The sequence below is a fragment of the Notothenia rossii genome (assembly GCF_949606895.1).
Source record: "Notothenia rossii genome assembly, chromosome: 4".
Lineage (NCBI taxonomy): Eukaryota > Metazoa > Chordata > Actinopteri > Perciformes > Nototheniidae > Notothenia > Notothenia rossii.
In genome coordinates, this window is record NC_136902.1 from 27,110,386 (window position 1) to 27,126,618 (window position 16,233).

Genomic DNA, 16,233 nt, shown 5'->3' on the forward strand with positions numbered 1-16,233 from the left:
ATTTGAAATGTCTTTAGATGATGTTTATTTGGTCTATTATATGACAAAAAAACACTCCAAACATTTTTATCATAGTGCGTACCATAGAGGGTTTTAATGAATTTTAACTGAACAATAACTGAATGAGTTTGTCTCACTCTTAGACCAGCAGGGGTACCAAATCTATGCAGACTGCTGCAATAAGTATATTAATTAACTGTCTATTCGATGTTTGTCTAAATTAATATTATATTAGCTGTCAATCACTATTATGATTCACATATTCAGTGTTATTATTAAAAAAAACTATATTTTTTGGAGGAGTTAATGATGGATGTTCCACAAGATGCTTGCTCACCCTCCTTCAAATTTGAAAGACCAGTAATTAGTATCATATATCAATATAATCAAAAGAACAGTTCAGCGCCGCACAACTTCATTGCAAACAGTTACAACCTTGACTTTACATTAGAAAGAACAAACATTAAAGAAGTGACTAACTGCATCAGTTAGGGTTAAAAAACGTGTATTCAACTCAAACATAAACATCGCTACAGTAAGTTATTTTCCAGTGGAAAGTCCTTACCTACTGGCCTAGTTAAATCAAAGTGGTTACTTTTTTTTGGCTGGGCAGTGAAGTTTTACACACCGTCTTATTTGACTTTCTCAGGACTTAAAACAGAAAAAAATCATATTTACAAACGTAAGGTCATCATCTTAACAGTTTATTATGCTCATCGAGTCATCCGTGAGCAGAGCATCAAGTTGGCATGCCTATAACAGCTGAATGTGGCGATTACCATCTTGCTCAGCAAAACGCCTCACAAACTTATTAAGATTTAAAGCTATGGTGCATTTTGATTCAATGCTGAGGTACAGCCTGAAGAACATATCGAGGATTAGAAAACTAATGTCACAACAGGACTTAGAAAAGCTTGTCCATGCTTTTATCTTTAGTAGACTCGACTACTGCAATAGTGTATTCACAGGGCTGACAAAAAAATCCATCAGAAAACTGCATCTGATTCAGAACGCCGCTGCACGTGTCCTCACTAACATTAAAAGATTGGATCACATCAGTCCGGTTCTGAAATCTTTACATTGGCTTCCAGTCGGCCAAATAATTGATTTTAAAGTACTATTGCTAGTTTTTAAATCATTACATGGTTTAGGACCAAAGTATATTGTTGAACTCCTACATAATTACGAGCCATCAAGGTGCCTCAGGTCTTCTGGGACGGGTCTGCTATCGGTTCCCAGAGTAAAAACAAAACATGGAGAGGCAGCATTTAGCTATTATGCCCCGACAATCTGGAACAAACTACCCAAATCATGCACGTCCGCAGAAACGCTTACTATTTTTAAATCGAGACTAAAAACATATCTCTTTGCCGCTGCTTTGAATTGAGCTGCTCATATTCGCACTACAGTATGCCTTTTAAACATGTATTGTATACCTGTGGTGTTTATTTTAATTATTTTATTATATTTGCTTTGTAATGCCTGTTGTAAAATGCCATTATATATGTGTTTTTACTGTATGTATTCCTAAAAAGTATTTTAATTTGTTTTGTAAAGCACTTTGAATTGTTGCGTACAGAAAAGTGCTATATAAATAAACTTGCCTTGCAGCCAAACTTGACAGTCTCTTCTCTGTCATTCCAGACCGCAAATACCTCATTCCTTCCGTCTACTTGGATCCGAAATGCTTCTCGTTTTGCGCTGTCCCCCCGTTCAAAGGAAATTGCCGCCAATCATATTTCCAGGCTCGCGCCAGGGCCGGGAGAGGGGTTACAAGGCGCGTCTTGTGCTGCATTCACTTGCACTCGGACATTAGAGATTTTCTCTCATAAATGCCCGATGAGCCACAACTTTTCTTTCAAAACAAAGCTGCCATCTGGGGTGGCAGCTGGGGTGGCAAGGCATTTTTCTGAGGTGGCAGCTGCCACCCCGTGCCACCCTGTAGAACCGCCACTGGTTTTGAGTCAGCTAACGTTAATGAATGTTAAGGCCTGGGTTAGCATGTAAGCAAGTGGTAGCTACATCTGTGCTAACGATGCTAATCGTAGCCTCGAAGTTAAAACGTAATAGAGAAATGTTAAGCATTAAGTGGGATAATACTGTAGAATAAACGGCTTCTGTTTGAGGTTGGTAAAATAAGGTCATTCTTGTAAGTTAGAGATATTTTATTAGGTAGGTAACTTTATGCATTGCTAAGGTTAATTTAAATTAGCTATGATCGATTATGTAGACAAGCTAACTTCAAAGTAGTGTTGAAGAGCAGCGTAGTGTATGTGAAATTAACCTCACAATAAGATGTGTATATTACAAATATGAATGTCATATTTCAAGATGATTATTTAGATACAGTATTACAATATGGTAGAGGAAACCGTACAGAGAGTTTGTTGGAGGAACAACTCAAGGTTCTTGAATGGTCATCTTGGCTTTGCTCTGGTCACCCTGATGGACTGCTTGGATGCTTGTTCAAGAATATACACAAAGCCTTTCCAGTTTGAGTACCATTATGTCTTACCAGGTCTTACATTTATGTCTGAGAAAAGCTTTTATGTTTAAATATGTGTATCAGTCAAACTAAACAGTCATTACTTTGAGTCCTGATTTTCTTCATGTGTGAATAAAATGTTTTGCTTGGTTCTGTTGCATCTTACTTTGCATTTAATGGGGAAAATGTGTATTAGGTAAGCGTGAATGTTATAACTCATTCATAAATGGACATGTGTATTAAACTTAAAAACAACGCACCCTTTCAGTAGTTATACATTTTAGTGACTCATCAATAGATGGTCATAAGAGATGCCAAGAAACATCAAAAATGGATGGGGGGAGAATCAACTCAGTGAGCAACAGATAACAAGGATGCTGGCTGATGAAGAAGACAAAGTAAGCTAAGTAGCCAATACAAGGCTTAGCAGTACAGATAAATGTGGGCTCACTATTTGGCAAGCAACCGGTCACAGTTGCCCTGTTTATCTCATGTCTTATAAAAGCTTAATATTAATGATTTATAAAGTGTTCACAACGTAATTAACAAATGAATTACAAACTATTTGTAAACCCTTTATAAGGGTAGTCTTATTGTAAAGTGGTACCGTTATATGTTTAGCACGTATTCGGTAAGAATTTCCATAAGTAAGCACCAAAAGATTTAGATGATAAAAAAGAGACAGGATAGTATTTTATATAGAAAATAAGTAAAGCAAAGAAAAATGAATAAATAAGATTTATAAGAATACAATTAATGTAATCTAAGGATAGTTATCAATCTTTTTTACACTTTCAAAAGAAGCAGAGGAACACAATGCCGTCTTTGTGCTTCAATGTGGAAGCCTTCACCTGCTAAATTAGTTTTGGAGGTGAAAATGTAATTGCCACACAAAGCAAGCTTGAAATATTATAGGCTCAGTCTTTTACTACGAGAGTTAAGTCTGAAAAACATCTGCAAGGATACAGTGGGTGACTCAACAACCTCTCACACTGTAGATCATTGGGAGCTATTTAAAACAGTGTTATGAATATAAAAGGACGTGCAAATGCAACTGCTTGGGGTAGTTCTAAACTCAGATGTAATCAACAAAAAGACTAAGATGGATAATGAATGAGATGTTTGACGAATTCAAACATTTGCATTGATACAGCCATTATGACTTGATTGGTTGTCAATCATTTTTGCTACAGTCGAATAAAAAAATGACACTTTTTCTTAGTAAATTGATTAAAATACAAAGTGTTTTTTTCTCAGTATCTTGCGAGTGTCTACCTTAGTAATCTGGCGAGGATAGAGGTGCAGAGCCTTCCTCAGCACGCTCTCCATGCTGTCCTCGGGCCGCAGCTGGACCTGGGAGGGGTCCGGCTCCTCCTCCACAAAGTGAAGAAGAGACTCCACCTCCCTCCTGGTGAAGGTCAGCACAGGGTTCAGGTCATCCACCACCCGGTCTGATGGAGAGAAGGAAAAAGGGAAGACAGAAGAGAAGTCAAAAAAAGGAGCAAATTGTGAAAAACTGTTGCTGATTCCTACAGCTCTGCAAGGCTTAAGCAGCCTCAATATGTCTTACCAGTCAAAGTTTACTCTGTCAGACAAGAGGCTCTTGGCAGAAGAACTCTAGTTTCAAGGCAAAGCTGAATATTTAGTCTGGTTACTAACAGTATTGAATGTACATGGATTGAGCTTATTGTGTTTTAACATGTTTGATCATTTCCATTCTGATCTGTATGTATTTTTCCTCCTTTTTTGTATTTCAGTGATTTTATATTCATAGTGGTTCATATAACATGTTTATGCTGTTGATGCGACCAGGACTCTCAGGATATCAAATAAAAAAAATGCACCAAAAGCATTTTATGTTCCTTTGCAATTGCATCATGTTTTTATTGGTCACCAATCTGAAAGGATTTATTTCACAAACTTCGCCATACCATTCTGTTTTTGGTATGAACAATAGGAAATAATTGTCTACTGAAGGCATATTCAAACTCATCCATGCATTTTCCGACTCACCTGACATGCCCTGTTTGGAGATCTGGCGGTCGTAGATCTTCTTCTCCAGCGTGAAGTCGCACACCAGCCGGTAGATGTGGCACTGCTTCCTCTGACCGTAGCGGTAGACGCGGCACACGGCCTGGGCGTCGTGGCAGGGGTTCCAGGAGGCATCGAACACCACCACCCGGTTCGCCCCGATCAGGTTCACACCCAGGCAACCAGCCCTGACAGAAATCAGGTTATGTTTGTTATTGTTATATTGTTGCCTGAACTTTACTTCTATTTTCTTCCATTGATTTGATTGTGTTGGTGAGTTTTACCTGGTGGACAGCAGGAAGACCCATGCTGAGGTGTTGGCCGGATCGTTGAACTGGTTTATAAGTCTCTCTCTCTCTGAGGCTGCCGTACTTCCATCCAGTCCTTGAACACATCACACAACAGAGAGTTAGAAGAGTTCCTAATGAATGTCATCAATAGGTAATAAAACAACATTTGTGTGTAGAGGACTCAAGTTTAGATTCAAACATTTAGTTAGTTCATAGTTAAACCCATTTTACTTTAAGGTGGTTGACACATTAGCTTGGTGGACAAAACACATATTGTACTAGTGGTAGTTTGTTACATTTAGTAAGAACTGTACTTAAGTTCAATTTTAGTTACTTGTACTTTGAGTATTTTCATTTCTGGCTACCTAATTCCTTATACTTCACTACATCTTAAAAACAAATATTGCACTTTGTACTACATTACATTTATTTAAAAGCTTTAGATACTTGACATTAATTCAAATTACTAATATAAAAACATAATGAGAGACTTCCGGTTTACACATGAGGCGATAAGCAGCTAAGAAGAGGAGCTCCCGGCCAAATAAGTTCAAAAAGGAAGAAAACCCCAATAAATGTGATTCGAAGTTGGAAGAATAGGTCATGAGCAAATTAGTAAATAAGAAAGGAATGGAGAAAAAGACGAAAGCCGAAAAACAGCCCGGAGAGATGCAGGTCCAGATGGAACACAGTCAGCCGCTAACGGCTAACGCTAAAGCTAGCAACGACGAGCAACCTAGCTGGGTGTCGGCGCTGCAGACTAGCTTAGATGCCATGCGGGATAAACTCGAGAAAGCCCAGCACAACATGGATGCTAAACTGGATCAAATTGGTAGCCGGATGGAAGAAAATCTAAGAGGAGTACGTGAAGAAATGGGACAACTGAGAGAATACAGGACTGTCTCAGAAAATTAGAATATTGTGATAAAGTTCTTTATTTTCTGTAATGCAATTAAAAAAACAAAAATGTCATACATTCTGGATTCATTACAAATCAACTGAAATATTGCAAGCCTTTTATTATTTTAATATTGCTGATTATGGCATACAGCTTAAGAAAACTCAAAAATCCTATCTCAAAAAATTAGAATAGTTCCTCAGACCAAGTAAAAAAAAAAGATTTATAACAGCAAAACACAATCAAACATTTGAAAATGTCCATTAATGCACTCAGTACTTGGTTGGGAATCCTTTTGCACGGATTACTGCATCAATGCGGCGTGGCATGGAGGCAATCAGCCTGTGGCATTGCTGAGGTGTTATGGATGCCCAGGATGCTTCAATAGCGGCCTTTAGCTCATTAGCATTGTTGGGTCTGGTGTCTTTCAGCTTCTTCTTCACAATACCCCACATATTCTCTATGGGGTTCAGGTCAGGGGAATTTGCAGGCCAATCGAGGACAGTAATGCCATGGTCAGTACACCAGTTACTGGTGGTTTTGGCACTGTGGGCAGGTGCCAGATCATGCTGGAAAATGAATTCCTCATCTCCATAGAGCTTTTCAGCAGACGGAAGCATGTAGTGCTCTAAAATCTCTTGGTACACAGCTGCATTTACTCTGGGCTTGATGAAACACAGTGGACCAACACCAGCAGCTGACATGGCTCCCCAAACCATCGCTGACTGTGGGAACTTCACACTGGATTTCAAGCAACTTGGATTTTGCTCCTCTCCAGAATTTCTCCAGACTCTGGCGCCTTGACTTCCAAATGAAATACAAAACTTGCTTTCGTCTGAAAAGAGGACTTTGGACCACTGTGCAACTGTCCAGTGCTTCTTTTCCTTAGCCCAAGTCAGACGCCTCTTCCGTTGTCTTGAGTTCAGAAGTGGCTTGACCATGGGAATACGGCTATTGTAGCCCATTTCCCGGACACGTCTGTGAACAGTGACTTTTGATACCTGGACTCCAGCTTCAGTCCACTGTCTTTGAAGCTCCCCCAAATTCTGGAAGCGACTCTTCTTCACAATGCTGTTAAGGCTGCGGTCATCTCTCTTGGTTGTGCAGCGTTTCCTGCCACATTTCCCCCTTCCAACAGACTTTTTGTGGATGTGCTTTGAAACTGCACTCTGTGAACAGCTTGCTCTTTGAGAAATTTCTTTTTGTGTCTTACCCTCCTGATGGAGGGTGTCAATGACGGTCCTCTGGACAGCAGTCAGATCAGCAGTCTTCCCCATACTTGTGATTTAGTTTACTGAACCAAGCTGAGTGTTTTTCAAGGCTCAGGAAACCCTTGCAGGTGTTTCGAGTTAATTAGACGATTCAAGTGATTCGTTGAACACCCTACTAGTATACTTTTTCATGATATTCTAATATTTAGAGATAGGATTTTTGAGTTTTCTTAAGCTGTATGCCATAATCAGCAATATTAAAATAATAAAAGGCTTGCAATATTTCAGTTGATTTGTAATGAATCCAGAATGTATGACATTTTTGTTTTTTTAAATTGCATTACAGAAAATAAAGAACTTTATCACAATATTCTAATTTTCTGAGACAGTCCTGTATATGGACAAACACGGAGAAGATATGAAGCAAGGGCTTGATAGCTTCAGAGAGGAAACAAATAGAAAATTCGAGACCGCCGAGGCGGAGATGCGGGCCCAAAAGAAGGATATGGAGATCCTTGAAGAGCGTACGGCTGGGGTCGAGGAGTGGAGTACCGACGTCCAGGACATTATTACGGCCTCTCTTGAACAACAAACCAAGCTCCAAGATAAGCTGTCCGACATAGAAGGGAGGTCGAGAAGAAATAATATACGAATCTGGGGGTTGAAGGAGGGAATAGAGGGAGATTCGGTCTCCGAGTACGTCGACAGGTTAATTCACAAGGAGCTGGGAATGTCGGAGGATATTAAGTTGGAGATTCAAACGGCGCACAGGGCACCTGCTTCAAAACCACAACCAGACAAACCCCCAAGACCCATTATTGTCAACTTCTTGAGGTTCGAGGTCAAGGAGAACGTCATTAAGACGGCCTGGAGAACGGCGATGGAAGTGAAGGGACGGAGAGTGACATTCGACCACGATTATTCTTCTGAGGTGGCGGTTAAACGTCGGAAATATGCGGGGCTCAAGAGAATTCTCAAAGATAAAGGGATTCGTTTTCAATCTCCAATGGACACACTGAGGGTTTACTGGAACGAAGGAACGATAGCGTATAAGAGTGCTCAGGACGCGGCAAGGGCGATGCGGCAGAGAGGCTGGCAGGTGCCGGACCCGGGAGTAGAGAGACCTACGCTGCTGCAGAGACTGGAGGCAGCGCGCAAGTGGACCAGACTTCGGAGACGAGAGCGGGGAGACAACAACGAGATAGGAGTGAGGGAAGACCGGCACCGTATCGAGGGTGTTGATGAGTAGTCTGAGGGAACAAGATACGGCGTTGAAAAGACAGAAGGATGAGGTGACGGGCCACGGCGATCAGAAAAAGACAGCACAGACACAAACAGATTTAACCAAGTTACTTATAAATGCTATAGCCTTTTATTTTGTGCCACTTTGAAACACTGCAGTGGGTGAGTAAGTAAGATTGTTATTTGTTTTTATAAAAGGAACCTGTATGGACATGTATGCAGGCTGGGGAATTATTTATCTATAACATTTTACGATTTGATTCGGACTAATTTAAAGAAGTGCTAATTCACTAGAAACATAGAATCACCTCCATCGCCAATACAGAGACCAGGGGTTTAAAGACTATATCAAAAATGTTCACAAAGTTCCGGCCGGGAGCTCCGGAGTTTAAACCACACGCTGGAAAATTATAGTGAGCTTGGAAGATCAGCCACAGGAGAGATCTCCGCCACTAGGGGGGGCCCTCTCACTAGGAGAGGCCTTACCTTCCATCCACCAGCGGGGGAAAGGGGGATATTTTTAAAAACCCCGAAAACCTTGGAAGACCAAGTTCTGATGTTTAATTTGTATTTGTTTAGCTTAGCGGTTGCTGCTACTATATATATTGTGTTTTGTGACATGGTGGGAACGAAAAGATGCTTTGAAGGGAAATATAATGCAACGTAGGGGAATCAAAATGGTGTCGTTAAATGTTATCAGTACAAGAACATGAAAAACTGAAAAGGTATGGATATAACAACACATTTTATAGTTCATTTAAGCAAGGTAGGAGAGGGGTGGCTACACTAATTGGGAACTCAGTAAAATTTGAAATAAACAAAGAAATATATGACAGAGAGGGGAGGTATGTGGTGATCAAGGGGAAAATGGAAGGACAAATGGTTACACTAATTAATGTTTACGCCCCACCGGACAGCGATAAGACTTTTTTTAAGGAATTGTTTGATATCATAGCTGTGGAAATGGAAGGAATCCTGATTTGCGGGGGGACTTCAATGTGGTACTAAACTATGATTTGGATACAACAAGTACAAGGAAGGCTAGGACGCACATTGTCAGATACATGAACATACAACTGATGGAACTAGGAATCACAGATATATGGAGAGATATACACACACTAGATAGAGACTACATACACTACTCACACCCACACTCAGTCTATTCTAGGATAGATTACTTTTTTATGTCAAAGGGAGATAAATATAGGGTAGAAGACTGTAGAATAGGTGTTACAGATCTGTCTGACCATAGTGCAATATATCTAACATTGAATCTAAATGGTAGGAGGAAGAACACTGTCTGGAGATTGAATGTGGGTCTATTAAACAATAAGGGGTTAGTGGAAGAAATAAAGAGAGAGATAATCAGATATAAGGAGGAAAATGATAACGGGGAAGTAGACCCAACTATTCTGTGGGATGCACTAAAGGCGGTATTAAGGGGGAAACTAATAGCACAAACAGCACACCTTAAAAGAACCAGACTGGAACTCTATCAAAATTTAACTGGGCAACTAAAAGAATTAGAGAGGCAACATAAAAATACAAATGACCCAGAGACACTTAGGAAGGTTAAGGACATTAGAGGGAAGATAGAAAATATATTATTAATAGAGGTGGAGAAGAAAGCTAGGTTTGTAAAGCAGGCATATTATGAAGGGGGGCCCAAAGCAAATAAATTATTGGCTAGAAAGATAAGGCCACAACAAACATTAAACACTATACATAAGATTAGGAATCCTAAAACCAATGAGTTACTTAGAGAGCCGGAGGAAATAGAGAGAGCATTTGAGGATTATTATAGGACACTATATGCACAACCAACTGCAGCAGGGGAAGAGAGTATGAAGGCATTTTTAGAGGGGCTGGACCTACCATCGATAGGAGAAGAACAGAATAGGTTATTGAACTCAGATATTACAGAAAAAGAGATGGGGGATGCAATTAGTAGAATGAAAAATAGTAAGTCACCAGGCAGCGACGGGCTGCCACCCGAATTAAGCCCCTTACTGTTGGCATCATTTAAATATACTATGAAAGAGAACAAAACTCCCCCGTCATGGAAAGAGGCTATCATTACTACAATTCCCAAGGAAGGCAAGGATAAAGAATTATGTAGTAGCTTTAGACCAATATCCATACTTAATGTAGACTACAAGATGTATACGTCCATAATTTCGAAAAGATTTGAGACATTCATGCCCGACATTATAGATGAGGACCAGACTGGTTTTATTAGAGGGAGACAGACACAAGATAATATAAGGAAAACAATTCATATAGTGGAGGAGGCCCAAAGGAGGGGAGACAGTGCAATTTTAGTGAGTATAGATGCAGAAAAAGCTTTTGATAGTGTGAACTGGGTCTATTTGTATAATGTCTTAGAAAAGTTTGGATTTAATGAAAAGTCAATCAAATGTATAAAATCATTGTATCATGAACCAACAGCTAGAGTGAAAGTGAACGGTAGTCTGACGGATCGGATTAAATTAGAGAGGTCGACAAGACAGGGCTGCTGTCTCTCCCCAACACTTTTTGATATCTTCATCGAACCATTGGCCCAAGCAATTAGGCAGAACCAGAATATAAAGGGGGTTGAGGCAGGAGGTTTAGAACACAAATTGGGACTATTTGCGGACGACTTGATAGCATACATGGGGCAACCAGACGTGGGCTTCCCGATACTGATGGATTTACTGGAGGAATATGGACAATACTCAGGGTACAAACAAAACGTGACAAAGACACAGATTTTAGCACTAAACTACACACCAACACCAGAGATCAAAGACAAATACAGAATTAGATGGAACATGGATACAATTAAATATTTAGGGGTTAACATCACAAAAGGGTTAGACAAATTATACAATGCAAATTATACACAGATCAATCAGAATATCAAGAGGGATTTATGTAGGTGGACAATACAGACCTTAGACCTTAGTTCAAGGATTGAAATAGTTAAAATGAATATACTGCCTAGGCTACTGTACCTTTACCAATCACTACCTATATCTATTCCACAAAGTCAATTTATGGAATGGGATAAATGGATTTCGAGGTTTATTTGGGGGGGGAAAAGGCCCAGGATTAGGCTTGCGACACTGCAGCTACCCAAAGGGAGAGGAGGATTGGCAGTGCCGAGTTTCCAGGATTATTATTATGCAGCACAAATCAGAACAGTGGCATGCTGGTGTAATATGGACTACGTAGCTAAATGGAAGGACATCGAAACAAATGCGGAAAACTACCAGATTCAAAAACTACTCGGGGATAAAGAATTATTCAGGACAAAGGAAAACGTATTAGACCCAATCACAAAATTCACTTTAAACACTTGGAACACGGTAATAAAGAGATACAAAATAGGAAAACAGACAAAGATTTTGAGATGGATAACAAATGATAATACATTCCAGCCGGGAAAAGAAGATGCAGGTTTTAAACGATGGGCCCGAGGGGGCATCACAGCAATATGTAGGATGGTGGAAAAAGGGGAAATGCAGAGTTTTCAATATCTAAGAGATAAGTTCGATCTGGAAAGGGGTGACCATTTTAGATACTTACAGGTGAGAGACTATTATATAAAAGAAATAAAAATGGATAAAAACACTAAACAAAATGGGGTAATTAAGGTAATGATTGAAGCATATGAAGGGAAGAAAGGCAGGGTGATTTCAGCTCTATATCAAGCTCTGTTGGAGAGTAGGGGGAATTCAACTCTATATATAAAAGAAAAGTGGGAGAAAGAACTCGGGATTGATATGACAGAGGAAGAATGGTATAATGTATGTAGAGTGCAGCATTCAACTACTGGGTCAAGGGTATGGAGGGAATTTGGGTGGAAAAACATAATCAGATACTTCATAACCCCAAAGATAAAAGGGAGGTATGCCCCGGAACACAACGCATGTTGGAGGCAATGCGGCGAGGTGGGGGCAGACCACACACACATTTTTTTTAAATGCCAAAAGATGAAGGGATACTGGGAGGAAGTATGGGGAGTATTGAAGGGGATATTAGGTTATGAGGTTCCTAAGACCGGCCTGATGTTATACTTGGGGAATCTGGTGCAGGAAAACACACAGGGTGGGGACAGATACCTGATTAAGGTGCTGCTGGCTGCAAGCAAGAAAACAATTACCAGAGCATGGTACAAAGCAGATCCACCTACAAAGGAGCAATGGCTGGGAGTAGTACAGGAAATATTTGATATGGAGAGATTCACACACACATTGAGGGTCCAGGAAGGGAAATTTGAGTCCAAATGGGAAAAATGGGTTGAATATAAAAGAAAAATGAACGACACCACAAATTGAGAGTTGGAACCAGACCATGATGTTGCATTAAAATAGGATAGAAAGCTTCCATGTCACTGTTTGCTTGTTTTTATTATTATTTGTATTTTCTTTTTTCTTCTTCAATGGGTTTCTAATTCAAGTGTATACTGAACTATATGTGGTTTTGTATGATTATAAAAATGTCAATAAAAAGTTAAGTGAAAAAAAACATAATGAAATGTGTATGGAGGTAATAACAAGCTAGGCAGCATTGCAAAGTACATTATGTTATTTTTGTACTTTTACTAACAACATTTTTGAAAGCCCACTGTTGGATGTAATTCTTTCTTCACAGTGGTGGTAACACTCCTTTTATTTTAGTTAAACATGAATTCTCCCAAGACTGCATTTACAAGATATTTCTTTAGATATCCTTGTAACATACAAACAAAATCTGAATTTCTGTCTGATCCTTTGAGAACTATGGACTAAAGTCTGGCTGTTATCAAGAATCACCAGCAGAGGGCAGCACTCATTGTAAGTCAATGAGACAGGGTATATGCAGGAATCCTGAAGTCAAATTAAATACCTTTTAAGACCCTTTCCATACATTTTAAGACCTTATCACAACTTCGAGTCCGGTTACATTGGCGACACACTTTACCTCACATTTACTATATTGATTGTAAGATAGCATAACTAAACAGAGCGCAGACAGACTACTGAAGCCTCCTTTCCACATGAACTTCAACCTCTCTGTGAAGGTCAGGTTTAATGCAGTATGCTGCTTTTTTGCTTCTGTAGACTGTGCTCTTTCATTCCAGTAAAACTCTTCAGAAACCATTAGAAACCAGTATTTGATCAATAAACAAAACAATAGACAAAACTTTGAACTATGAAATATATTAAACTTTGGTGAACTTCAGCAGGGTAATGCCATATAGGAGCTCCCTCTCAAATACCCAGGGGTTAAATTGGCCCGGCACATAGGACGATGCTCACACATTTGTCATGTTTACAAAAAACGATATATATGTTAAGACTTTTCTCGTTCTTAATATAGACTATATTTAGGGTCGATATGTGTTGAGTTTACTTTAAAATAGCAGATCTCTGTCACCGGATATAGTTTGGCTTAGTGAACAAGGCTCCTCCGCGGCTACTCCGCGGCTCCTCCGCAGCTCCTCCGTGCAGAGAGTCTGCACTGCAGCGGTGTGTGTCAGCGACGTGCAGTCTCAGGGGAGGCACGGATTGGTCATTTTAAATGCCGTGGCTTTCTGGCTAGCATGTGGGACCGGACAGCTTTGATCCCCATCGACAGACTCTCCACCCCCCCCACAGAGCGGAGCAAGGCAACAAAACTTAAAATAAGAAGCAGCATTTTACGGCGCGCTATGCATTGGGCCGCCTTGACGGGGTTTCCCGACATGTCGTTTCAGTAAATTAAAGGGTGTTTCATTTTGTCGTTGTTGTGAACCTTCTTAATATCTTGGAAAATGCCGTTTAATAACCTTAATTTTCGCTAAATTGATTTATCAACTTTTAATGCTTTTTAAGACCGGACACCCTGATGAGAGAGCAGTACCACTCAGACAGAAATATACATATAAAGTATAGAATGTACCATTAGTTAAGCATGGTTTATAAACAGGGCTGCACATAACAGGTGTGCATGCGCACCCCCCGCCAAAAAAGAACCACCGGATCATTTGAAAAAAGGCTCATTTGCGCACCAACATTGAGAGAGAGACAGAGAGAGAGAGAGAAAAGAGAGATGAGAGAAAAGAGAGATGAGAGATATTTGCGAGTTGCATAAGAACTGGTAAGATAGCAGGGTTTCCCATACATAGATTTTACTTGGGCGGGTCCCTAGCTCTACCCCTCGCTATCGCGTGAAGGGTCTGCTTTATGCGCTCCGCACAGTAACGCTGCTGCGAGGCATGGGCGAACAGTTAATGAGCGTGCTCACTAGCGCCCCTCCCCCCCCCGTTCATAACGTCAAGTACCCCTCAAAAGGCCCGGTTTATTTCATTTTAAGGATGCGCACCAAGCAACATCTCCAGGTGCTCCTTTGAGAACCAGGGCAAAAAAGTTATGTGCACCCCTGTTAATAAACTGTGACACATATTTAGACCATCTTTCAATTAACCTGTCACTGTGATCAAAACAACCTTTCACCTTGTCTCCTTATGAATACTGAATAAGAGAAAAGCATTTTTAATCATCATTTCTCAGGACTTACTGTAGTAGTTGTGGTTGCGGATCCAGTTCTGGTTTGGTCTGCCTTTGCTGGATGTGTTGGGTGAAGGAGGCACAGGTCTCTTAGCCAGGAAATCCTCAATCACCGTCAGCGTGAACAGACTCTGACTGCAGGAGGCACACAAACGGTTGGGAACATTACGGATTGGGTCACATGCCGGAAAGAAGTTTGAAGGTTCATAATGAGTTATCTTTTCTGCTATAGTTTTGTGTTTCATTTACGTAACAAATGTTGAATTATCCAGTTGAAACGCTCTTGTTTTGTCTGGTCTCGTACCTGAAGACGAGGATTTTGTCTCCCTTCCTGACGCTCTCCTCGATCAGATGGAACAGCAGCACCATTTTGGCAGAGTTCTCCAGGATGCCAGGCTTGTAGTCATACAGGATCTCCTTCGCCTGGCCATGTGAAGAGAAAGACAACTGTTAAAATGTAATGTACTATTAAACGTCACCTTTATATTCATAGTTCAGTTGAATAGTTGACCTAATTTCACAAAGCTGCTCTGCACGCCTTATAAGTCAGGATGAGATAACAACCACAGCTATGAACTTTATTTGAATGCTTAACTTAGCAAATGTGATCTTAAAAACAAAAGTAATGCTCCATGCAGCGCTAAATGTCAGAAAGAGATCAGCATTTTCATTTTGCAGACTTAAATGCTTAGAAATGACATGCTTTGATGTGTGGATTAATGGGTAGTTAAATAATTATTTTTGTATTTTTCTTCATTTTGCTGTGGGTGGCAGCACTGGACTGTCAGCAGTATCTCAGGCAGGGGGAACACAATGTTCTGTTTACCATCAACTGAGATTTAGGGTTAAAAGGTGTACCTGAAAATCAGCATTTTTATGTAAAAGGAAGCTAAAATACTGAATAAGATCCAACACACTCAGTTTTTCAACGTACCCATTCATAAGTGATGACCTGATTGGCCCTCTCCTGCAGCTGGTTGAGGCTCAGTCCACCAATGGGGTTGGGGCTCTCCAGGGGCTTGGACTTTTGATTAGTTGCGGTCGTACATTGGGAGGGACCTGTGGTGGTGATGTCATCCAGGTCCAGGTCCTGGTCAGTGGCCAGGTTTTCTTTCTGTAACGCCTCGTACAGCACGTCAGGATGGTTCCAAATCTGAAGAACGACAAACAGTCAGCGGTGTGAAAACTCTCTCAAAGTAGCAATCACTGGATTTGCCAAGTATGATAAATATAGAGGAATTAATTTTGGTGCCAAAACATGTTGACTTGAATGGTAACTTGTGCAACTTGTATTACAATGACTGCCTTCAGAGAGAAGAAAACAACTATTTTCACAGTGATTTTTGAATAATGATCCTGTAATTAAGGATAAATTGTGTCATTTTTTATGAAAAGGCTTCGCTATATTTTTTTCCAGAATACTTTCTACCTGGTAGTACGCATCAAGTTTGATTTTTTTCATTGACAATTTTTACCTCAGTAACAGTAATAAAAAAAAAAGCCAGTCCAATAAATGTCACTAATGAATATTCACAAAACTAAGTAACCAAATAAATAA

General features: G+C 40.1%; 1 protein-coding gene across 6 annotated transcripts in view; it reads right to left on the reverse strand.

Annotated features, from left to right (window-relative positions):
• The window catches only part of LOC307037678 (helicase ARIP4-like), a 96,086-nt gene that overhangs the window by 9,449 nt on the left and 70,404 nt on the right, over positions 1-16,233 (reverse strand). For all 6 annotated transcript variants that reach the window (XM_079678733.1, XM_079678730.1, XM_079678731.1 and 3 more), the window contains 6 exons: positions 15,610-15,828; positions 14,980-15,098; positions 14,686-14,810; positions 4,801-4,900; positions 4,499-4,704; positions 3,761-3,936 (listed from right to left, as the gene is read on the reverse strand). In XM_079678733.1, the coding sequence (XP_079534859.1) occupies positions 3,761-3,936; positions 4,499-4,704; positions 4,801-4,900; positions 14,686-14,810; positions 14,980-15,098; positions 15,610-15,828 (945 nt within the window). The remainder of the gene's footprint in view (positions 1-3,760; positions 3,937-4,498; positions 4,705-4,800; positions 4,901-14,685; positions 14,811-14,979; positions 15,099-15,609; positions 15,829-16,233) is intronic.